General features: G+C 39.5%; 1 protein-coding gene and 1 pseudogene across 5 annotated transcripts in view; one reads left to right on the top strand and one right to left on the bottom strand.

Moving 5' to 3' along the window:
• CD99L2 (CD99 molecule like 2) overlaps positions 1–25,225 on the top strand; it is a 136,209-nt gene that overhangs the window by 101,788 nt on the left and 9,196 nt on the right. For all 5 annotated transcript variants that reach the window (XM_074391635.1, XM_074391636.1, XM_074391634.1 and 2 more), the window contains 3 exons: positions 12,110–12,181; positions 12,312–12,395; positions 13,840–13,905. In XM_074391635.1, the coding sequence (XP_074247736.1) occupies positions 12,110–12,181; positions 12,312–12,395; positions 13,840–13,905 (222 nt within the window). The remainder of the gene's footprint in view (positions 1–12,109; positions 12,182–12,311; positions 12,396–13,839; positions 13,906–25,225) is intronic.
• LOC120361825 (dehydrodolichyl diphosphate synthase complex subunit NUS1 pseudogene) lies at positions 21,284–23,294 on the bottom strand (annotated as a pseudogene).

Below are 25,225 nucleotides of genomic sequence, written 5' to 3' on the forward strand. Positions count from 1 at the left end.
GTTGAGCTCTAATAAAATTATTTTTCTGCTCTTTGATATTTATTTTGTATTGTTTTATAACATGTTACGATAAATTTAGCAAGTTAAAATAGTATTCATTCACTCTCATAATTTCCCTGGTTCAGGAGTATGGGTCCTCTGTTCAGTGTCTTCTACGAGGTTGCAATTCAGTTGTCATCTGGGGCTAGGGTCTTGTCTGAAGTTTGATGTTATATTACTTCATATTGCTTTTGTAATGAATTACCACAAACTTGGTTGCTTAAACAACACAAACTTGTTATTTTATAATCATTAAGGTTAGAAATCCAAAATTGGGTCTTCCTGGGCTGAAATCAACATGATAACAGGGCTGCATTCCTTTTGGAGACTCTGGAGGAGAATCTATTTCCTTGCCCTTCCTGCTTATAGGGGCCACCTGCATTTCTTGGCTTGTGGTTACTTCCTTCATCTTCAAAGTCAGCAGTGGGGCCTCTCTCTGTGACACTTACCTTTGCTTACCAAATCTCTCGCTGACGCTTACCTTTGTTTCCGTCATCATGTCTTCTCTGACTGTCTTGCTCTTTCTTTCCCTTATAAGGACTCATGATTTTGCTGACCTCACCTGGATAATTCAGGATAATCATAGAGCTTGTGACTGCTTCCTTCTTTATGGTTGGCAAGAGTGAGAATTTCTGCTGCCTGTAGTGTCATCTCAGGAAAGGCGTAAAACCCCTCTTTTCAAGGCTGTACCTGGTTATGTTAGAGTCACCCAGAATAGTTTCCCTTTTGAGTAATTCAAAGTCTGACCAAATGGGCATCTTAAGTACATCTGCAAAATCTCTTTACTTCTGCTATGTCATAATCTGATCACGGCAGTGATATCCAGCCTATTCTTGGGTCCCTCCCATGCTCATGAGTGAGGATTACACAGAGTACATACATTGGGGGTGGGAATTTTGACAGGCATCTTAGAATTCTGTCTACCATGTTTATCTAGGACATGCTTAAGTGAAATTGATATTGTCTTTCAACTGCCATTGTACAGCAGTGAAGAATCTGATGACTTATAGTACCATTTGATGCCACTGCCTTGGTTCATGCTAAGGGCCAGCAGGTTTACTCACTGTTGCTTTTGTACCACAGTGCAAGTGCCAACCCCATAAAAGCATAATTATAAAAATAGTTACGACTCTGTGGAGCCCAGGGGTCCTTGAAACACTCTTTGAGAACAACCATTTGTGGAGATGACCTTACACAGTCATGTGGCATCAGTATGTTTTCATTTGGGTCAGTGATCTCTTCAATATCAATGTATAGTAAGCAGGTATTGTGGTGCTGCAGCAGCCAGAAACGTGACTTTACTTGTCTTTTGTTGTATCAAGCTATACCTTTTCAGTTTTACTTCTGTAGAAAGTAATATAAATTAATTCAACCTTTTGAGAGGGCAGTTTAGTAAAATCTTTGAATGAACAGTTCTACTTCAAAGCATTTTCCCCCTAGGTATACATATGCATGTGTGCAGAGGTACATTTGAAATGCTGTTTGTGACTTTCTTGTGTTTTGTACCAGCCAAAAATTAAACACTCTTAAATCCCACTAGTGAAATATGCAAATTCTAAACCATTCATACTCTGAAGCCATTACAAAAAATAAGGTAGAGCTCTGGAACTGACATGAAAAAGGCAAGTCACAGAACAAGATGTATGTAGTATGAATTGATTTCTATCAAATATAAGTGGATGTGAGCACACACACACAGGCCTGCCGGCAGATCGGAAAAGATACAGAGCAGCCCTCTCTTGGGATAGATTTGAGGCTGGCTTTTTTTCTTAACAATTTTATACCATTGGATATTTTTTATATTGAGCGTGTGCTTCCTTTATAATAAAATTAAACTTTAAAAATTAAAGTGATCTTTACTAATGAGGAATAACTCTAGATGAGAACTGGAGAACTGGAGAAGCCTTTCCCCTCATTGTTCAGAAGAGAGGGACTTGTCCAAGGTCATGCTGCAAGCCAGCAGCATGACTGGTCTGAAGTGCAGGGATCCTGGCTTTACCTTGGGCACCTTTTCTTCTATAGCATGTTGCCATGAGAAGTGGCTGCATAGAGAAGGTACTGATGACCCCCCCAAAGACAAGTTTAGGATCAGATGGTGTACCTTGGCCATAGAAACCCTGGAAAAAGCCTCTATTCAGCAGGTTATTAATCTGTCCCAAACACTTGTTGGAATACCTGAAAATCATAAGTACAAGCTTTGACATGTACTTGCTGGTCTGCTTAGCAGCTCTCCTACTGAAAGGAAGATTAGATCTAAAAATCTAGAAAGTGGAAAAAGGGACTTGTCTTTAAGAGGTAAGCACGATGCAATAACAGAAAAGTTGTAACCTCAGGGCCCCAGGAAAGGTAGTATTATGTATACTCATGTCAAAGTGACAGAACTGTATTATTTGCTCTGTAGAGATTTGCTACTGCTCTGTAAAGATTTGCTATCTGGAAGGTTATCAGTGTTACACAAACCACTGGGCATAGGAAGGAACAAGCTGTAGTTATCTGGAAAATTGCCTGTATACCATCTCATTCTTAGATGTTCTTATCCAGTGCCTTTTTTTTTTTTTTTTTTTTGGAGACAGAGTTTCGCTCTTGTTGCCCAGGCTGGAGTATGATGGCGCAGTCTCGGCTCACAGCAATCTCTGCCTCCTGGGTTCAAGCAATTCTCCTGCCCCAGCCTCCCAAATATCTGGGATTACAGGCTCTCACCACCATGCCTGGCTAATTTTTGTGTTTTTTGTAGAGACGGGGTTTCATCACATTGGCCAGGCTGGTCTTGAACTCCTGACCTCAGGTGATCTACCCACCTCGGTCTCCCAAAGTTCTGGGATTACAAGCTTGAGCCACCATGCCTGGCCTTCCACTGCCATTTTTCCAAAGTCAGATCTACATGATTTGTTCTTTTGTTTTTAGTGTCAATAATAGATATTCCTGAGTCCCTGCATGTCCATTTACATGTCAGACCTTTTTTTGTATCAGAAATTACTTTGATAAGCCTGGGCAGCATAGAAAGACCCTGTCTCTACAAAAGATAAAAAACTTAGCTTGGCCTAGTGGTGCATGCCTGTAGTCCCAGCTGCTCAGCAAGCTGAGGTGGGAGAATCACTTGAGCCTGAGAATTCTTCACTGTAGTGAGCTATGATCATGCCACTGCACTGCAGCCTGGGTAACAGAGTGAAACCCAGTCTCCAAAAACACAAAATTACCTTGATGCTCAAATCACAGTCATTTGACTTTTAATTTTGAGATAATTGTAAATTGACATGAAGTTATAAGAACTAATAGAGAGAGATCTCATGCATCCTATACCCAGTTTTTCCCAGTAGTAACATCCTGCAAAACTGTAGTGTAAGATTACAACCAAGATATTGACATTGATATAGTCTAGTGATCCTATTCAAATTTCCTCAGTTTTACTTATGCTGAGTATGTGTGTGTTTGCTTCTATGCAGTTTTATCACTTCTGTGTGTATGTGTATCTACCATGACAATCTAGACAGAACTATTTCATCACCACAAAGATCCCTCTTGTTGCCCTTTTATAAACAGACACCCGCTCTTGCCATCTACCCCTTGCCTGTCTCTAACCCCTGACAACCATTAATCTGTTCTCCATCAGTAGCATTTTGCTATTTCAAAAATGGGATCATATGGTATGTACTGTTTGGGGACTGGCTTTTTTCACTCAATGTAATTACCTTGAGATTTATCTGAGTCATTGCATATATCAATAATTTGTTACATTTCCTTGCTGAACAATATTTCATGGTGTGGATGTACCATAGTTTGTTTAACCATTTACTTTTTGAAGATTATCTGGCTTGCTTCAAAAACAGAAGGTTATCTCTTTTTGACCATTATAAGCATTTATACACAGATTTTTATGTCAATATGAGTCTTCATTTCTGTGGGGTAAATGCTAAGTTGTGTGAGTGCTAGGTTATATAGTGGTTATAGGTTTAGTTTGTTAAGACATTACCAACATATTTTTTGTGGTAACAACGTTCAAGATCTCTCTTGGCAATTTTTGAGTACATAATATATTATTATTAGCCATAGTCATCCTGCTCTATAATAAATCTCCAGACTTATTCTATCTAAGTGAAACTTTGCACCCTTTGACCAGCATCTCCCTATTCCCTACCCCAGCCCCTGACCACCAACATTCTGCTCTATGCGTCTATGAGTTCAGTTTCTTTTTTTTCTTAATGTTCCTTGATTTAGTTGTAAAGCTAGTTTGTTTATTTAAGAACTTCGTTTTTTGTTTAAGTTGCATTTATTGCTATAAAGTTCTCTCTCAGAACTGCTTTTGCTGCATCTCATAAGTTTTGGTATGTTATGTTTCTATTTTTATTTGTCTCAAGAATTTTTTTGATTTCCTTTTGATTTCTTCTTTGAACCGTGGGTTGTTCAGGAGAATGTTTAATTTCCACACATCTGTGAATTTTCCAATTTTCTGTTAACTTCTAGTTTTGTATTATTTTGGGTGGAAAAGACACTTGATATGATTTCAATCTTGTTAAATTTACTAAGACCTTTTCTGTGACTTAACATGTGAACTGTCCTGGAGAATGTTCCATATGTGCTTGAAAAGAATGTGTATTCTGCTGCTGTTGGATAGCATGTTCTATATATGTCTGTTAGATCCATTTGGCCTAAGTGTTGTCCTGGCCCACTGTTTCCTTACTGATATTTCTGTCTGGATGACCTGGCAGAAAAATGGGATCTTTTTGTCTTCTTAACCAGGTCTTTTACAGAGGAAATGTTTTCATTTTCACAAGGTCCAATGTATCAATTTTTCTTTTTATGGAAAGTGGCTTTGTTATCAATAGTATGACCTCTTTACCAAGCTCAGTCCCAAATATATTTCCCTATATTTTCTTTTGAAGTTTTATAACTTTATATTTAAGTAAAGATAATCATCCATTTTGAGTTCATTTTTAATAAGGTATGAGGATTAAGTTCAAGTTGTTTATTTTTACCTATAGATGTCCAGTTACTCTAGCACCATTTCTTCAAAAGACTATGCTTTATCAAATTGCTTTTGTACCTTTATCAATAATCACTTGAGTGTATTTGGGGTCTCTTTGGGCTCTCCATTCTGTTCAATTGATTTGTGTGTCTATCCATAGCTCTGACACTGTCCTGATTACTATAACTATAAATTCAGCTTTAATACTGGTTAGAGTAATTTGTTCCACATTTTTCTGCTTTGTCAAGTTCTTTTAAGGCTCTCCTAGGGCCTGTGCCTTTCCATTTAATTGTAAATTGTTTTTGCCTAGTCTGGAAAAAAAACTTACTGGGATTATAATGGGACGTGTGTTAAACATATAGATCCATTTTGGGAGAGTTGACATTTTTACTTTGTGGAGACTTCTAATCCATGAATACAGCATGTCTCTCAACTGATTTATGTCTTCCTTGATATCTTTTCTTTAGAACACTGTAATTTTTTATTTTATTTTATATTATTTTTGAGACTGGGTCTTGTTCTGCTGCCCAGGCTGGAGTGAGGTGGTGTGATCTTGGCTCACTGCAGCCTCCACCTCCCCAGCTCAAGCAAGATTCTCCCACCTCAGCCTCTCAAGTAGCTGGGATTATAGGCATATACTACCACACCTGGCTAATTTTTGTATTTTTAGTAAAGATGGGGTTTCACCATGTTGCCCAGGCTGGTCTCAGACTCCTGAGCCCAGATGATCTGCCTGCCTTGGCCTCTTAAAGTGCTGGGATTACAGGCATGAGCCACTGCCCCATCCTAAATATTTGCTTTGGAGCAATTGTGGACGGCAGTGTCTTTTTAATTTTGAGTTTAATATGTTCACTGCTATTACATGTGAATGGTGTTGATCTTGTATCCCAAGACTTTGCTGAACTCACGTATTAGTTCTAGGAAATTTTGTAGATTTCTTGGAATTTTCTATATACATGATCATGTCATCTGCAAGTAGAGACATAAATAGTCCTTCCTTTCCAATCTGTATATGTTTTTTTCATATTGCAATGCTAGACATTTTAGTACTATGTTAAATAAGAGTGGTAAGAGTGATGTCCTTGCTCCATTCCAGACCTTAGAGAAAGAGCATTCAGTCTTTCACCATTGAGTCTGGTGATAGCTATAGGTGTTTTTTAGATATTCTTTATGAAGTTGAGATAATTCCCCTTTATTTCTAATTTGCTGAAAGTATTTTTGTTTTCCATAAATGGGTGTTAGATTTTTTCATGTCCATTGATATATGGTTTGCCTTCTTTGGCCTGTTGACAGGGTATACATTGATTGATTTTCAAATATTGGATACAGCTTGCCCAAATGGAATAAATTCCATTTTTCATGCTGTGTAATCCTCTTTATACATTCTAATCTGTTTGCTATTTTGTTGAAGATTTGGATGTAAAGTGACGAGAGACATTAGTCTATAGATTTTTTTTTTTTTTTTAAATATGGTCTTGATATGGTTTGGCTCTGTATCCCCACCCAAATCTCATCTCGAATTGTAATCCCCAGGTGTCAAGGGAGGGACCTGGTGGAAGGTGATTAGATCATAGGAATGGTTCTCCATGCTGTTCTCATGGTAGTTAGTGAGTTCTTATGAGAGCTGATGATGTTTAAAGTGTTTGGCAATTCCTGCTTCACTCCTCTCTCTCCTGCCACTTGTGAAGAAGATGCCTGCCTCCCCTTTGTCTTTCACTATGATTGTAAGTTTTCTGAGGCTTCCCCAGCCATGCAGAACTTTAAGTCAATTAAACCTCTTTTATTTATAAATTATCCCGTCTCAGGCAGTATCTTTATAGCAGTGTGAAAACAAACTAATCTGTGTTTGTTACAGGGGTAATACTGACTTTACAAAATGAATGGGGAATTATTTCCTCCTGTCTCCTTTCTGGAAGAGATTGCATACAATTAGTGTTAATTCCTTTTTAAATGTTTGATAGAATTCTCCAGTGAAATCACCAAGTCCTGGAGATTTCTTTTTTTAGGAGATTTTAAATTGAATTAATTAATGGTTATAGGAATATTCAGGTTGTGTATTACATCTAGGTTGAGTTTTTTAATATTGTGGTAAGTATACATATAAAATTTACCATTTTAATCATTTTTAAGTGGATAATTCAGTGGCACTTAGTAGACATTTGCCCCTCCTTTACTATTTGCTGGGCATTGGTTCTGGGACCCCCTGCAGATACCAGAATCCTTGGATGCTCAATTCTCTGATATAAATTGGCATAATATATACATATAACTTACACATATCCTCCCATATACTTTAAATCATTTCCAGATTACTTATAATATCTAATACAATATATAAATAATTGTACTGTATTTTAAAAATTTATGTTATTTTTATATTTGTATTTTTTTGTTTTTTGAGTATTTTGATCCATGGTTGGTCAAGCATGTGGTTGGTTCTGGATGTGGAACCTACAGATGTGGAGGATCAACTGTATTCACAATGTTGTGCAGCTATCACCATGATCATTTACAAAAGCTTTTCATCAGCCCAATTAGAAACCCTATACCCATACAATAATAATTCCTCCTTACCCCTAGCCCCTGGTAACCTCTATTGTACTTTCTGTCTCTAAGAATTTGCTCATTCTAGGTACCTCTTATAAGTGGAATTGCACAATATTTGTTCTTTTATGTCTTGTTTATTTCACCTAATGTAATGTTTGCCATTATCCATGTTGCAGCATGTACCAGAATTTCTTTTTTTTAAGGCTGAATAATACTGCATTACATGTATATACCATATTTTGTTTATCCATTCATATGTTGATGGACATTTATGTTGTTTCCATGTTTTGGCTGTTGTGAATAATGCTGCTATGAACATAGGCATACAGATACCTGTTAGATTCTCTGCTTTCAATTCATTTGGATATGGACCTAGAAGTGGAATTGCTGGATCATATGGTAGCTCTGTTTCACATTTTTAGGAAGTGCCAAACCCTTTTCCACAGCAGCTGCACCATTTTACATTCCTACCAGCAATATACCAGGGTTCAGTTGCTTCATGTCCTCACCAATACTTGCAATGTTTCATTTTTCTTTTAACTGTAGCCATCCTAATGGGTGTCAACCGGTATCTCATTGCAGTTTTTATTTGCATATCCCTAATGACTCGTGATGCTTAGCAGCTTTTCATGTGCTTATTGGTCACTTGTGGATCTTCTTTGGAGATATGTCTATTCAAGTCCTTTGCACATTTTAAAACCCTTTTTTTTTTTGTTTGTTTGTTTCTTTTGTTTTTTGAGACAGGGTCTTGCTTTGTCACCCAGTCTGGAGTACAGTGGTATGATCTCAGCTTACTGCAACCTTCACCTCCTGGGCTCAAGCAATCTTCCTACCTCAGCCTCCCAAGGAGGTGGAACTATAGGTGTGCCACCACACCTGTCTAATTTTTGTGGGTTTTTTCTTTTGGTAGGGACAGGGTTTCACCATGTTGCCCAGGCTTGTCTTGAACTTCTGGACTCAAGCAATCTACCCAGCTCAGCTCCTAAGGTTCTGGGATTACAAGTATGAGCCACTGTGCCTAGTCTTAAAATCAAGGTTTTTGTTGTTGAGTTGTATAAGTTCTTTATATAGTGTGGATATTAATTCCTTATTGGATGTAAGATTTGTGAGTATTTTCTCTCATTCTTGTGAGTTATCTTTTTACTGTCTTGATGGTGTCCTTTGATGCATAAAAGTTTTTAATTTTAGGCTGGGCATGGTGGCTCACACCCATAACCCCAGCACTTTGGGATGCCAAGACAGGTGGATGGCTTGAGCCCAGGAGTTTGAGACCAGCCTTGCCAACATGGTGAAACCCTGCCTATAGAAAAAATAAAAAAATTAGCTAGGCATGGTAGTGCATGTCTATAGTCGCAGCTACTCAGGAGGCTAAGAGGACCTCTTGAGTCTGGAAGGCAGAGGTTGCAGTGAGTGGCATGATTGTGCCACTGCGCTCCAGTCTGGGTGACAGAGTGAGACTCTGTCTCAAAAAAGTTTTAAATTTTGATGAAGATCAATTTATTTATTTTGTTGTTGTTGTTGTTGTTGATGTGGCCTGTGCTTTTGGTGTCATATCCAGGAAATCATCATCAAATCCAATGTCATGAAGCGTTTTCGTAATGTTTTCTCCTGAGAGTTTTATAGTGTTAGCTCTTATATTTAGTTCTTTGAACTATTTCTTTTTTTATGCCACCATGTCTAAGAATCTTCTATCTATTTTGAGTTAATTTTTATATATAATATTGGTCGGGGTCCAATGTCATTCCTTTGCATGCGGATATCCAATTTTCCCAGCACCATTTGTTGAAAAGACTTCTTTCTGCCATCAAATGGTCTTGACATACTTGTTGAGAATCTAGTGACTATATATTCAAGAGTTTATTTCTGGGCTTGCTATCTTCCTTCCTTCCTCCTTTCCTTTCTCTTTTCCTTTCCTTTCTTCCCTTTCCCTTCCTTCCCTAGTTCCCTCCATTTCTTCCCTTTTCTTTCTTTCTTTATTATATTGATTGATTGATTGATTGATTGATTGAGACAGGATCTCACTCTGTCATTCAGGCTAGAATACAGTGGTGTGATAATGGCTCACCGCAGCCTCCACCTGGGCTCAAGCAATCTTTTTATCTCAGCCTCTCAAGTAGCTGGAACCACAGGACTATGCCACCATGCCTGGCTAATTTTTCATATTTTTTGTAGAGGTAGGATTTCACAATGTCGCCAGGCTGGTCTCAAACTCCTGGGCACAAGCAGTCCACCTGCCTCAGCCTGCCAAAGTGCTGAGATTACAGGCTTGAGCCACTGCACCTGGCCTATTTCTGGGCTTCCCATTATATTTCATGGTTTTTATGTCTGTTCTTGATGTCAGTACGACACGTGTTGTGGTATCTGTAGTTTTAAAATCAGTGAGTGTAAATCTTTCATGTTCTTTTTCTAGATTGTTTTGGCTATTTGAGGTTCCTTGAAATTCCATATGAATTTTAGGATTAATTTGTCTATTTATGCAAAAAATGTCATTGGGATTTTGGTAGGGATTGCACTGAATCTGTAGATTGCTTTAGATAGTATACATTGTCATTTTAACAATTTAGTGTCTTCTAATCCATGAACACAGGATTAGGTTGTATTTTGATAGTTGGTGGTTTTTGAGAAATTGGTCCATTTCTTCCAAGTTGTCCAATATGTGAGCTAAAAAAGTTCATGTTATTTCATTATTATTCTTTTAATGGCGACAAGATCTATAATGTCCCATTTCAGTCCTTTTATTGGCATAGCATCTTTTTCAACTTTTATACTAGAAGTTTATCCCTTTTTTACTATATAAATAAGCTTTTGGTTTTATTGATTTTTTTTTCTTTTTTTAGTATTGCATTCCTATTTTCAATTTCATGGATGTCTGCTCTTGTGTTTATTATTTCCATCTGCTTCTTTGGTTTTGTTTTTCTAGTATCTAGCTAGCTTCTGTTTCTAGCATCTTGAATTAGTAACTTAGATTATTGATTTGAGGCCTTTCTTCATACCTAACTTAAGCATTCAGTGCTATAAACTTCTCTCTGAGCATTGATTTAGCTGCATCCTACATATTTTGCTATGTTGTATTTTCATTTTCACACAGTTCTATGTATTTTTAAAATTTTTCTTTGAAACTTTTTCTTTGACTTTTGTTTTATTTAGAAGTATGTTGTTTAATATCTAAATGTTTAGAGATTTTCTTGTTTTCTATTATTTCTTCTCTGTTTCTAATTTGAATTAATTATAATCTATGATATCTATCCATATAATTTCAATACCTTTAAGTTTGTTTAAGTTTATTTCCTGGTTCAGGATATGATCTCAGGTCAATATTCTGTGAGTGCTTAAACAATTGTTTACTCTGCTGTGGTTGGCTGGTGTGTCCTGTTGTGCCAATTAGATCCTTTTGGTTGATTATTGTTTAGTTCTTCAATATCCTTGTAGATTTTCCATCTAGTAGTTCTACCAGTTGCTGAGAATAGAGTGTTGAAGTCCTGAACTATAAGTGCATTTGTTTATTTCTTCTTTTAGCTCTATCAGGTTTTACTTAATGTGTCTAGACATTCTATTGTGAGGTGAACACACATTCAGGATTGTTATGTCTTCCTGGTGGATTGATCCTTTTATCATTTTATAATATCCCTCTTTATTCCAACTGAGAACTGTTGGGTCATAACTTGACTTACTGTATTGTTTTTGTACTTTCTTTGCAGATGATTCAGACCTGCATTTCTTTGATCCACAGACAACATCGAAGGTCTATCGAAAAATGATAGGCAATACATTTTAAATGTCCCCAGGCAGTTTGGATATCACATTTATTGCTCTGTAAAACTCATTTAGGTTTTTTTCCCCACATCCGTTGCTGTTTCTCTCCTGGGTTCTTGCTGTATATAGCAGTGTCTCTGTCTTTTCCCTCTATTAACTTCAGTAATGGGAACAGTTATAGCACAGTCTTCTGAAGTTCAAGAAAATAATCAACTGGAATAATCATGAATGCTATCTGTGTAATTGGTGTGAAAGACTTCCATATTTGAAAGGAATCTGTTTGAGCCCAGAGACCTAGTGTTTATAATAGTAACCACAGTTATAAAATTATATATGTGTGTTGTATCCACTTTGCGTTTGTAAGATATTACCACAGTCCACTGGGAATGTAACCTCAATCTGTCCATCCCTGGGCAGGATTAGCTGTAGTTCAAGGGCCAGGTTGATAGTGGTGATACCAAGGCTTGGAGCTCTCAAGCACTCGTGCCTGAGCTCTGGAACTCCTTGGTTCATGTGGTCATCTCTTGCAGATCCGGGCTCAAGCCTCAGCTTTACCACTTATCTGGCCGCATGTGGGACTGTGTCTGCCTTATAAACCCCATCCCCTGAAGAAAAGTGAGCAGAACCCACCTCATTTAAGCCTTTTATATTTCTTTGTCATCTATCTCAAAGTGATTCTTCAGAGGTCCTGTAGGAGCCTCAAGGAACAAGACAAGAATATTCATGATGTGACTTCCCTGAGCCATGAATGGCTGTTGTATTTTGTTCCTGATGTGCTCCCTTTGCTGTCCTCCCTTCCCCTTTTAGAGAGATGGGACCATGTAACCACCACCACAACCAGGAGGCCAGTAACCACCAGAGCTCCAGCAAATATTTTAGGTAAGGTGGGCACTCTGAGGAGAGCACTAAGGGAAGGATCCCATTGGGACTCCCTCTGAGGCAGTATCCAAAAGAGCTACCCATAGGTGAACTAATTGAATTATTTCTTTTGTTTTGGGATCCCATGAAGGAGATGATTTTGACTTGGCTGATGCCTTAGATGATCGAAATGATAGAGATGATGGCCGCAGGAAACCGAGTGCTGGAGGAGGAGGTAAGTCCCACCTGGTTGGGTTCTGTCTCATTAATTACAACATCCCACAGAGCCAGAGCCAGTCTGCACCTGGCAGAGCTGGAGGCACTTCAAGCCACTGGAGAACCCTATAATGGTGGTACTCAAGCTTTTTTTCATCTTGGGACTCTCAAAATCATTGAGATCTCAAGAGATTTTGCTTATGTGGGTCATGTTTGTCAATACTCATTGTCTTAGAGATTAAAACTGAAAGACTTTATTAATTAATCTAAAATGAACAACACTAAACCCATACATTTAACACAAATAACATTTTTATAAGAAATAACTATGCTCAGTAAGACAAAAACTTGTATTGTGGAGAGCGGCACGATGTTACATTTTTGCAGATTTCTCTCATGTCTGGCTACATAGAAGCAGCTGGATTCTCACACTCACTTTACTCCATTGTGAGATGTTGTTTTGGTTGAAGTATATGAAGGAAATCTGGCCTCACACCCATACACAGTGGGGAAAGAGAGGAATATTTTCACAGACTTTTCAGATCCTTGTGGATAATCTTCTCAGATAGGACACCATAACTTGGCCCCAACAAAAGCAGTTGTTTCTTATGGGTTAAGCTCAGTGTAGAGTGTGAAACTCTTATCAGTGAACTTCCCACACTTGGTTCCATGGGACTCCCTTGTCTTTTCAATGAATCTTTTACCCATTCATAAATTTTCTGCTTTCTTGTATCAGTTTCCTTGCTGCATAACAAAAATCAGAAACTCTGAGTTCAGACAACGCCCATTTATTATCTCACTGTTTCCTTTGGTCTGGAGTTCAGGAAAAGCTAAGCTGAGTTTTCTGCTCAGGAGCTTATATAGCTCTGGTCACAGTGTTGGTGAGCGCTGAGGTCTCATCTGAGGTTGGGTCCTCTTCCAAGCTCAATTGGTTGTTGACAGTACATTCCCTAGCAGCTGTAGAAATAATGGCTGCTTGCTGCTTCAAGACCAAAGGAGAATATCCGAGAGAGGGGTTGGTATGGGGAGAAAGCAGGAGAGACTAGCCAACTCTGTTGCTTCTCATGTCTGAGCTCAGAGAAGGCCTGAACCTGCTTTTGAGGATATCAGCTGATTAAGTCATGCCCATGTAGGATAATCTCCTTTTTGATTAATGCAAAGTCAAATTGATTTGGTACCTTAACTACCTCTGCAAAATCCCTTCACCTCTGGCATGTAATCTAACCTAATCATGGGGGTGATAGCCATCCTCTTTGTGGTTCCACTTACACTCAGATTGGTGGGACATTATTTGGCCCATGTACACCAGTGGGAGGGGTCCTGGGGGGGGCTCTTAAAATTTCATCAAGGGCATTCTTAAGTGAATCTGGCAGTCATTTTCTGCACCTTGGGCAACATTAACATAAGTTTCCTGTTGCTGAAATGTTTTCTTGTCATTGAAATATATGTTTTATTTTCTCCAGGTTTTTCAGACAAGGATCTTGAAGACATATTGGGGGGTGGAGAATACAAACCTGACAAGGGTAAAGGTAGGAGCATTGATTTGTGCCAGCACACCCCTTATTCTGTTGAAAAGGGTGCAGCGACCAGATTAATTGGGCCTCTGGAAAATGAGTGATAGTTCCCAGGCATTCCAGCCTGCCAGTTGGGGTTCCTTTGGAATGATGTGAGCCATGCAGTTCAAGGGTGGGGATTTATAACCATCTTGGAAAAGCCTCACATTTCCCCTGATGTTCCTTAAGCAACAGTGCTGACGGGTTAATGTTTCATGCTGGCAGAAGCCTATTTGCCAAAGCAACACCACCAATGATGATAACTGTGGCCCATTGGACCCTGAAAACGGTCCTCTCAACCTCAAGAGACTCACTCTTTCTTGGGATGGGAGGAGCAAACTCATCATGACAAGTATTTTTTTAAGAGACCCATAGCAAGTCAGATATATTTTTAAAATACCTTTTTATTTTGAAATGGTTCTTACAAGAAGTTATAAAAATACTTTAAGAGAGTTCCTGTATACACTTCACCTAGCTTCTCCTTACATAACTATAGTCATTGTCAAAACCAGGAAATCAACACTAGTACAATACTGTTAAATCAGGTACAGACCTTGTTCAGATTTCATCAGATTTTGCCTGCATTCAGATATGCATACGTGAGTGAGTGTGAGTAGGTCCTGTAAAATGTTATGTGTGTAGATTTGAGTAACCATCACCATAATTAGGAGGCAGAACTGTTCCGTCATGACAGAGAAGTTTCTTCATGTTACCCCAGAATAGTTATGTCCTCCCCAAGACCAGATAGTGTTAATACCCCAAACTACCAATGATTGAAACCTTTCATCATAGTATACATCAAGTATGGAGGGACTATTAGCCAGATTTGTTGATGTGGCAAGACAAGCTAATGTTTGTAACTTGTGGTTGTAACCTGTTGTGACTGTAAGTTGTGATTGTAATCTGTTGTGATAGCAACGTGTTACAATGGTAAGTTGTGGTAATAAATCTGGTTGTAACCTGTTGTGACAGCAAATTGCTGTTATACCCGGTTATAAGTGTGACAAGTTATGGGTGTATCTGTTTGTAACCCTGATACACTCCCCACAGTCTTGGCTGAGGTTACTAGTGTTTGTTCTTTTTTCCCCAAGAATCGTGTGCCTTTCATATGGAAACAGTGTTCTCTTCCGATTAAAGGATACCATAGCCAAATTTGTCCTTCGAAACACCTTTTCAGACAGAGCCATCTCTAGTAAAAAGCTCTAAAAGCCTCTAAATGAAACCCACAGGTGTCAGGAGAACATGGAACACTTAAAGCGCAAATCCAGCAAATTAGCCAATTACTCCTGGGTGATAAGTGGTATTTCCAGGTGGTGAGAGGAGGGCAGTAGGCACGTGTGTAAGCACACACATGATGAAAGTCTGAATGACATGTCAGGGGCTTTTCCTTATTAAAAATGCATGTTTTAGCAAGGAAGAAGTGTTCAGAAATTCTTTAATTAGACTCATATTTGAACTTCTCTTGTAAAGTATAATCAATTGTTAGCTTAAGTTATACCCTCTGCCATTATAGGTGTCAGGAAAAGAAGATAAAGGGGGTCATGGAAAAAAGGACAAGTGTGAAACTGAAACATGGTTATGATAAACACACCATAGAATTCTCAGGCACTGTCCTTTGCACAAAAATATGCTAATGCTGTGAGCAAAGGTAAAACATCACATTTCAATAAATTATGATCTTTAGCATGAAAAGGATCCTAATTAATGCATTTTTTTTTGGGCTTGGGTCTTAGGCACAGAGATTCAGCTATACTTTTAGAGTGTATTTTTGAAATAATACATTATTTGTTATGGATTTTTTCTCAATAAGACTGCTTGCTGACCCTGTAGAAGCCCCACATTTTGCCGATAGGTGATGATGACAGTCTTTTGCCAACAGGTTCTAGTGACTTTCTCTAAGAAGGTGATGGCCTATAAGCCCTCCTTCTCCACCCTTATTTCCTTCCTGCCCAGCCTGGACTCTGATCGTCCCCCATTTCTGCCAACAGACTTCTTTCCATAGCACTCTGAGAAATTTGAGGCTAATGTTTCAACTCCTCATAGTCCCACTGCCATCTATACCCTAGAGTATGCAAGCCTCTACTCCCACTGTGGTTTCCAGTGGCTTCCTGATGGTCACAGCACTCTGTCCTGTATGGCCTCTGTAGCATTTGACTTTGATGATCACCTTCTCCTTAACATTCTTTCCTCCTGGGCACCTTTCTGACTCATTGACTAGTCTCATCCATGAGTCTCATTCACTGCTTCTTTCTGAAAACTGTTGCCTCTTGGATTTATTTTGGTGGTGTCCATCCTGTATGTCATTCTCTTTCACTGGGAAAGAGAATGGTATTAGAAACCAAGATCTGAGTATTCATTGCCTAGTGGTGTATCACTACTTCTAGACTGTCTAAGCAGAAATAGGAAATAGTTAGGAAGTATATGTATATATACTAACTAATGTGTCTTACTTAAGGCTGCTAAAACAAGTTACCACAGACTAGGTGATAATTAAAAAAACAGGCATTTGTTTCTCACATTTCTAGAGGTTGGGAAATCTAAGATCAAGTCATTGGTAGATCCAGTATCTAGTGAGGTCTGCGTGCTGGGAATATGGGTGTTTACTGCACAAAGTTTTTAACTTCTTTGTACGTTTGAAATTTTTCTTAATTAGATGTTAGTGAGAAAAATTAAAGAAGCAGGAACAATAAAAAATACCTCCTTAAAGGTTCCCCACTGCTTATGAGATAAGTTGAAGCCCCTTAGTCTGCTGACTTGTTCTTTCTGCCCTAGACCGCCACATTCCTGTCATCTCCAAACATGGAGAAAGGCCAGTATGTACATTTGCCAGTGCCTGCACATGATGTTCCCCGGTCTAAACTGCCTGCCTTCCACCATGTGAATTCCCACTCATCCTCTAGCAAATGCTATGTTACCCGTCCCTTGAGATCCCCTCCTCTCAGGAGGCTTCCCCCATCTGTGGCCCTGTCTCCCTGCCCACTCTTGGCCCTGCAGCACAGCTTCCATCTCCTGCCTCTGGGCTCTCCTAGAGCTTCTATCATTCTGCTGGTACAGAGTAGCACATGTCATTCTGAACCACAGTGGGCAACATGTATCTTTTTTGCTTCTGCTAGGCTGGGCTTTCTGTGTATTCCTGACACCTCCATGCAGATTTGCCGGCATGAGGACCGTGGACCAAACACCAGACTGCTCTCTGCCTTCTCTGCCACACCTCCCTGTGAAGGCTAGAGTGACACTTTTGAATGGCGAAGCCAGGGTGAGCCTGCTGATCCTCTGGGCCACATTACTGGTGGGATCGTGGCATGACATGCTTTCTCCTGGAACCCCAAAGGAGTTTGAGAGCCAGGGCCCACCATGTTGCTAGCTGGGGAAGTGTGTACTCTTAGACAGCAGGTGAGCTCTGTGTCCACTCTGTAAGCCCAGCTTTCCTCCATATGAGCTCTGGGGTGATTTTCGTGAGAAGGAAAAGGGGAGAGAAGTAACAATTAGCTTCTGTATGGCCTCAGGCCATGTCCCTCTAACTAGTACATGGAAGGCCTGCCCTTGAGGGTGCTGGCGTACTTGTCTAGCCTCTTCATCAAGCTCATGGCTTACCTTGATCTTTCTCTGGCTCCTTGCATCTGTTCTCAGTTGGTAAAGAACTTGGAGGGGAGGAGGGGGAGAGGGGTGTTATTAGCACTCCCAGATCATCCTCACTGGCCTCTTTGTCAGAAAACTTGCAATAAATTGACGTAAGGAACCAAATGGGGCCAAAACCACTGCTGGCTGGGTAGAGAGGCCATTTGCTGCTTTTCTTTCTCCGCATCCCCAAGGAGAGTCTTCCTTTTGTGCTCCTTAAGGATCCCCTGGGCAGTGTCTACTCCATTGCTCTGGCTAGGTGTTTTACCTACTCCTTTGTTATCTCTAGACCTTTCCCAAACTTCTTAGTCTGCTCAAAGCTAGAGTTTCAGTGACAGCTCTTTCAGGGGGCTTTGGGTGGTACCAAATGGATGTCTTCACAGTGAGCTTTTCTTCTGCTCCAAGTGCAAACCCTCTATGCATTGCAGAGAACACCATCAAAAGAGGAGCCTTACCTGAACTTCTCCTTCGGGGTCTGAAGGTGAAAGTTGCTTTGCAGCACCCAGCATTTCACTGTACTAATTCCTTTCTTTGGATCACCACCTCCTGGGTTTAGCAGCCCATATGCTGGGCTCACTCAGCTATACACCACTTGTTCATAACTACTGTGGGATCACAGGACTGCAACACTGCCTCATTTTTCTTAATCAGAAAAAATTATTTTGAAAATGTTAGAATCATATTAGGCACATTTTTTACCCCAAAATGGCATTTTTTTTAAAGGCCAAAGCATGCAGTTCTTAAACACTGGGAAAGACTAAAAACCCTTCCTTCTAAAGAGATACAGACATTCTGTTACCGTTGTGTCTGGGTTGCATACATGGGCAATCTGGAGACGTCCCCAGATGTGAACTGGGAATGTCCTCACCTTAGTTAGACCACATTTTGTCTATCCATTCACCCTCTTGGGTCTTTGAAGAAAACATTTCTCTTCCATTTTCACTGTGTTTACAGTCATTGTCTTCAAGTATCTGGGCCCTCTCATGATTCCTTTCTGTTATGGACTACATGTTTGTCTCCTGAAAATTTATATATTGAAACCCTAACCCCCAAGAGGATGTATTTGGAGAGTGGGGCCTTTGGCATATGTGAGGTCTTGAAGGTTGGGTCTTTGTGATGGGATTAGTTCTAAAAAGAGATACCCAAGTATTCTCTTCTTTGGACCTATTTCCACATTCATTTCAGCTTTTATAACATGTAAAGAAATAGGATGTTTCAGATGTGAGGAACAGCTTCCTGGCTCTGGTGTTCTATGATGTAAAGAGACCCACTTGCTCCCTCAGACTCCCCTTCCCCAAACACACACCTGGGCACACAGCATGAATATGGGTTTTCTCCCAGATGACCACCTTGCTGGTATCTTGGGAGCCTGACATAAGACAGGGAGTTTTAAGGTTCTGTATCAGTTTGGAAGGTGATACCCATTATATTACCTAGAGGGTGGGCATTCTCATCCCTGTGGTAGGGGATGGATAAGATCTGGGCTTTGGAGACTTTCTGGAACAGTGGGGAGTGCCCTCCCTGGTGGCCAGCATAGGCAGCTATGTTTTGGTAGATTTTTTTCAGTTCAGTTTAACTTGGTAACTATGGGGCATTTGAAGCAAGTTTTTTCTTCTCATTGTTTATTCATTTTTTTAAAATTTGTTTTTATTTTGCACTTTGGCCATCTTTTTAGATAATGAAATATATTTGTAAAATATCTAAAAGCCCTAGCTGTGTCTATTAGAATTCTAGAACACTTAAGAGTTCTAGAATTCTACAACACTTATAGATGTCTTTAAATTCTTGAACATCTGCCCCTGGCAGTTATAATCTTCCTACTGTTACATTACTCTCCATTCCCTTGGCAACCAGGTGGGTCAGGCACTCACCATGAGCCTGGGTTGTGCTGCTATCAGAGAAGGGCCGCTCCATGTGGTGCATCCCTGCCTCCCCCAGATGTACGGCTGTGTAGGAATCAAGGCTGACATGTATGTGTACATCCTTGTCTTTTATCTGAGATGCTGAGGGTCTGACACTTCTGTTGATTGCAGGGCTTACTCACAACTTTCTCACTGGGCTCATGCCTCCTGTTCTACCAGGCCCCTGTACCTATGGTGGTTGCTATAACTAGAGAGGCTTCTATAGCTATGAGACCTGCTATGGCAGTGGTCACTATTGCTATGGTGACAGTCCCTACTGCTATGGTGTTGCTATAGCAACGGTAGCAGTTCCTAGAGCTATGGCAGTCCATACAGCTACGTATATCTATAGGTGTCTATACACAAAGCAAATTGCAGCCTGTGATACACTGTACAGGGGGATTTCTGGTTCACTAGAAAGCTACTGTAGTCTCTTTGGTATATAATTGTGAACTCAGAAGGCAGGTGGGGATACAAAACATACTGAAGCTGAAGAGTCCACCAGTGACCTGTGAAATCGCCTCTTTGAGCTCTCTCTTCAGTTGTGGGAAAGAGGGGTGAATGTATTTGCACATGGGGGCTTGCAGATTTAAAACTCCTTGGAAATTATATGAAGAAGACTTGTTTGTTGTTTCATGATCCAGGAAGAATCACTATAAGATTTCTGACTGCATGCTTGGAATACTTTTTCTATGTATAAGTATATATTTGCAAATATTTGTGGTTTTTTAAAAAATAAAATAAAAATGAGATCATGCTATGCTGAAACCATTTTTTAGTCAGTGATACCCTGAATATCATTCTGTGTCATTAAAGGATATTATTCTAAAATATCATCTCAGTGATTGCATTATATTATGAAAAACCATAATTTCTTTAACCAGGACCCTAGCTTTGTAGAGAGACTCCTCCACCCCCAGGTTTGTGCTACTCTACACAGTGCTGTGATGAACATTGTCTTAGCCAAATGTGCACAACCCTAATTGTTTCTGTCAAATAAATTCCTAGCAGTCAAATGGCTGGCCCACAGGAGGTAGACACTTTTAAAGACACGATGTTTTCAGTGGTACTGCTGAATGGTTTTCCATTAAGGTTGTGCCAACCTCCATTTCTACCACTAGTAGGAAAACAGCTGCCTGTTTTCTCAAATTGTCACCTCCACTGGGCATTATAGTTTTGTCATCCTTGCAGATTTGTTCAGAACAAATCACTATCCTGTTTAAATAGGCATTTCTTTGAATCTAAAAGAGGTGAAACACTTTTTCAGTGTCTTATTAGACACTTTTAAAATATTTTGTGAATTGCCTGTTTGTGTCCTTTGCCCATTTTTTTTCCCTGGGGTCTGCATATTTTCTCATATATTTTAAGGACTCCTTTTACATTAGAGATTAGGAAGCCCTTATATATTCCATAAACATTTTATTTATTCATTCATCAGTTGATGAAACTTTGGGTTGTTTATAGCTTTTATGAATACTGCTATGAACATGTTTGTGCAAATTTTTATGTAGACATATGTTTTCAGTTGTCCTGGGTATATATCTAGAAGAGGATTGTAACTCCATATTTAACTTCTTAAGGAGCAACCACACTGTTTTCCATAGCAGCTGCACCATTTTACATACTTGCTAGCAATGCTTGGGGTTCCAGTTTCTTCACATCTTTACCAACACTTCTTCCTTTCTTCCCCTCTCTCCCTTCCCCTTGTCCTCTTCCCTTTCCCTTTTTTTGATTATAGTTATCCTAATGGATATGAGATGGTGTCTCATTATGGGTTTGGTTTGCATTTCCCCAATGACCAACAGTGTTGAACGTCTTTTTTTTTTTATTTTTTTTTTAGTTTAATCATTTTTATTTCAAGTGTATTTTAAAAATCATAAATGGGGTTTCATATTCCAACGTTGAAACATTTATCCTTCATAGCTTCAGAATTTGACAAGGAATTGTAGACCATGCTTTTCAAATCCAGTCTTCTTTGCTATTTTTCAAACTTCTGAGATCTAGTATTAAACTGTTCCATTCTAAATGTATGGTTTTAGATAACTATTATACACTTGTTGATAAGGGTTTTCTGAAAATAGTCTATCAAATATAAAGAATGGTTTATATCTAAGAATCAGCAGTGAGGGAAGAAATATTAAGACACCTATCAAGAAATCAATTATTCATTTAAAAAATAACAGAACCAGCGCTGCTCTCTGTCATAAAAGAGAATATGTAAAATTTATTTTTATAGACTTTGGTAATATTTTATTCCCCACAGAGGCCTTCAATCCTTTTACACACAGTAATCATCAGGACTTACTGAGTAAAAGTCTCAGGTATTAACCACGGCCCTAAAATGTGCTATTCCAAAGAGTAACAGGTTACTTTTGAGGAAAAAAAGCTGCCTTAGTAACTTACCTCAAATGTTTATTTTAAATAAAAATAGTTGATGAAAATATTTTTTAAATCAACTTTGGGTATAATACAGCATGCTGCCCATTAAACAAAAAAGGAAATCAAAACTTTCTTTCCTTTTAAAATGAGTTCTCCATCTTTACTTTTAAGATTACAACATATTCACCTTTTATGCTTGTTTGCTTTTTTTGACTGCCTAATCCAATATTTAAATTTTTTAAGGTCTGTATTTCAATGCAGTAAGAGTTATTTTTCAAATAATCTTCGTAACCCAGAATACAGACATCAGAGCAACACTCTCAAGTCACACTGTTTGACTATAACAGAGATGAAAATGGACGGATATATGAAGATAGGTATTCCCTCTGCTCTCTCTGAAGGTGAGCAAGCTTTTAACACATGAGCAACACGGAACTCCATGCCTCTGGAGCTCCTTTAAACTCAGAATGCTTCAATTCAGTAAGTCAATATATTATTCTTAAAAATTAAAGTTTGGTCACTAAGAAGGATTGAACAAAAATTATTCCCCTCCCATCAAACACAACCTGAAAAGTTCTATCAGGCCCTCTTCTCCCCACAAAAACAGGGAAGTAGCTGGGGCTGAAGACATTAAGTGTGACATTCCAGTTCCTAAAACATCGCTGCTATCTGCTCAAAGTCGTAGGTCTATGTATTTCCTTCTCCAATACATCCCCATTTATAAGTTTATTTCCACACATACAAACGTGCACATATGTGCACGTGCACACGCGCGCGCGCACACACACACACACACTCAATCTCAAGTAAGACACTTTTTTGTATTTGCTGATAAATTATGAGGATTATGAACTAGGTGTGTACAGGGTGCTTTGTAAACATCAGAGTCACTTGGGTCCTTTCCTCCATAAGCCTAAAATCAAATTATGCAACCTATGACCACTACTTTCCCAGACGCTGTTCACAGGCTGCATATTGACGAAGGGCAGAGAAAAAGTCCTCATAACTGATGTTTAGGTGGGAAGGCAAAGAGACAATCTCAGTCAATCTGATGTGCCAGGGAAGAAAGCCTAATGTGCTGTCCACAGGACCAAACTTCAATACTAAATCAGGATCAGGACAACCATTTGAACTAAGTAAACTGCCTAACATATCTACATCCAAATCTGTGGGTCTCTTTTGCTTCTGGGCTACTAACTGGCAGAAGTCCTGAGCAGCTCTCACAATATCTGCTTTTCCATCTTCCGGAGACAGCACCTTCACTGCCAAATGGCAATTTAAAACTTGATCATCTTTGTCATTACTATTTGCAAACTCTGGTGAATATTTTGAACAATCTAGGCCCAGAAGTTCCTGCTGTTGTTTTAAAATTTCATCCATCAATCTGGAATTATTTCTTTTGAAAATACCTCGCCCCCGCCGCCATCTTCCTCCTCCCTTGGCAGCCCCCGTTGAACGTCTTTTCATGTGTTTTTTGGCCGTTTTTTTGTCCCTTTAGAGAAACGTCTATTCACATCCTTTGCCCATTTTTAGATTTGATGATTTGCCTCTTTATTACTGACCTGAAGGGTTTCTTTATATATTTTCAATACTAGATCCTTATCAGATACATATTTTGCAAATATTTTCTCCTATTCTGTGGGTTGTCATTTTACTTTCTCAATGATGTCCTTTGAAGCACACAAGTTTGTAATTTTGACAGAGCCCAATTTTGTTTTTCTTTTGTTGCTTGCACTTTTAGTACTAAAGTTTTTACTTTTGATCTGATCTTTTCCATTTTGAGTTTCTGGCTTTAGTATCATATTTAGAAAGTCAATTTTTACCCCAAGATAATAGAAATTCCTTACCCCTAAATTTTCCTGTAGTGCTTTTATGCCTTCATCCACTTTATTTTTCCTGGGAACTGATCTTCATGGATGGTATTGGGTTGGATAATTTATTTTATGCCAATAACTCATCACCAGCACCATCTTTTGCACGGTGTGCATTTTGTAAAGTAACTGGGTTCAGCCTGTGCCTAGAGAAAGTGAGCAGAACTCAGTAGCCCAACATGGCTCAAAGCCATGACCTTGGCTTGGCTAACTCCAGTGACAGGCCTGAGTGGCTGACTTCAGGTTCATGCAGTGAGAAAGAACAGGATCTAAGATGACTGGCTGTTTTTTCTTTGCCTCTGTTTTCAGTTCATATGCCCATCTAAGAAGACTTGCCCACAGGATGGGATCACTTTTTGAGGAGGAAGAGAAGCACATTTTATTTGTCTCAAGACAGGACCTCCAGCAGTCACACGTGGTCAGATAGTTAGGAACTACTAGAGTTGTGAACTATTGAGCTTTTGAGTCTTTGAAAGGCTGGGAGGTCAGCCCTTTTCTCCATTTGTCCCTGGGGGGAAATTAGGAAGGGGTTCAACCTGTTTATATTTCTTATCACAGCCTGTTGCTCAGCAGTCTTATGATGTTTAAGTTGCTGTAATCCTCATAGCCAAGTACTCCTAAGGGAAAGGAGACTTGAGAACACTGTTTCATTCTGCCTGGAGATGAAAGAAAAGGTTGAATTACTCGGAGTCCAGAAAAAAATGGAAGTCTAGTGACATGAACTCATTAACAGAGGATGCCATGACGACAGCCACCTCCAGCACAGCAGACGGGACCTCTCTGTTAATCTGGCTGTGCACAGTGACCCCCATCTTCCTGCTTGTTATGCTTTCTCCAACAGCAATGAGTGTGTGTGTATGTGTGTGCGTGTGTGTGTGTGTGTGTGTGTGTTTTGTAAATGCTAGTGCTCTTTGTTTTGTTAGTAACCATCCATATCCAATCAGGGCTCTTTATGAAATGCAGACTGCTCAAGGATTCAGCCTTAGGTGGGAAGATAACAAACCTCATTTTTCCCCAAGTATCTTTTTTTAAAATAGGCTTTATTTTTTGGATCAGTTTCACAGAAAAATAGGAAGGTACAGAGAGTTCTCATATTCCCCTACCCCCACATGCGCTCAGCCTCCCCAAATGTCAGTACCTCCCCCAGCCCTGCCAGAGGGGCATGTTTTTCCAGTCTATGAACCACCATTCCTCCTGACTCTTTGACTGGTGAAAGAAATGTTGGAGCTCATTTGCCTTCAACATCCCAGGGTGGTTTTCCCTGAGAACCCTGGGCTCTGGGAACACAGTCTTTCTCCATTAATGAGTGTTCAGCCCTGAGAATAAGGTGGCATGAACAGTGAACTCAATGCTAATTAAGGTCCTGAAATGGCACCAGTTGCTTGTCAGGGAGTAGCTGTCTGGGCATGGGGTGTGTGCAAGTGTGTGTAGATTTGTGTGCCCACCACCATAGTCAAGATACGGAACAGTCTGTCACCACCAGGCTCCTGCCTGTTGCTCATTTATAATCACAGCCAACTCCCTCCC

The sequence above is a fragment of the Saimiri boliviensis genome, chromosome X (genome assembly GCF_048565385.1).
Source record: "Saimiri boliviensis isolate mSaiBol1 chromosome X, mSaiBol1.pri, whole genome shotgun sequence".
Lineage (NCBI taxonomy): Eukaryota > Metazoa > Chordata > Mammalia > Primates > Cebidae > Saimiri > Saimiri boliviensis.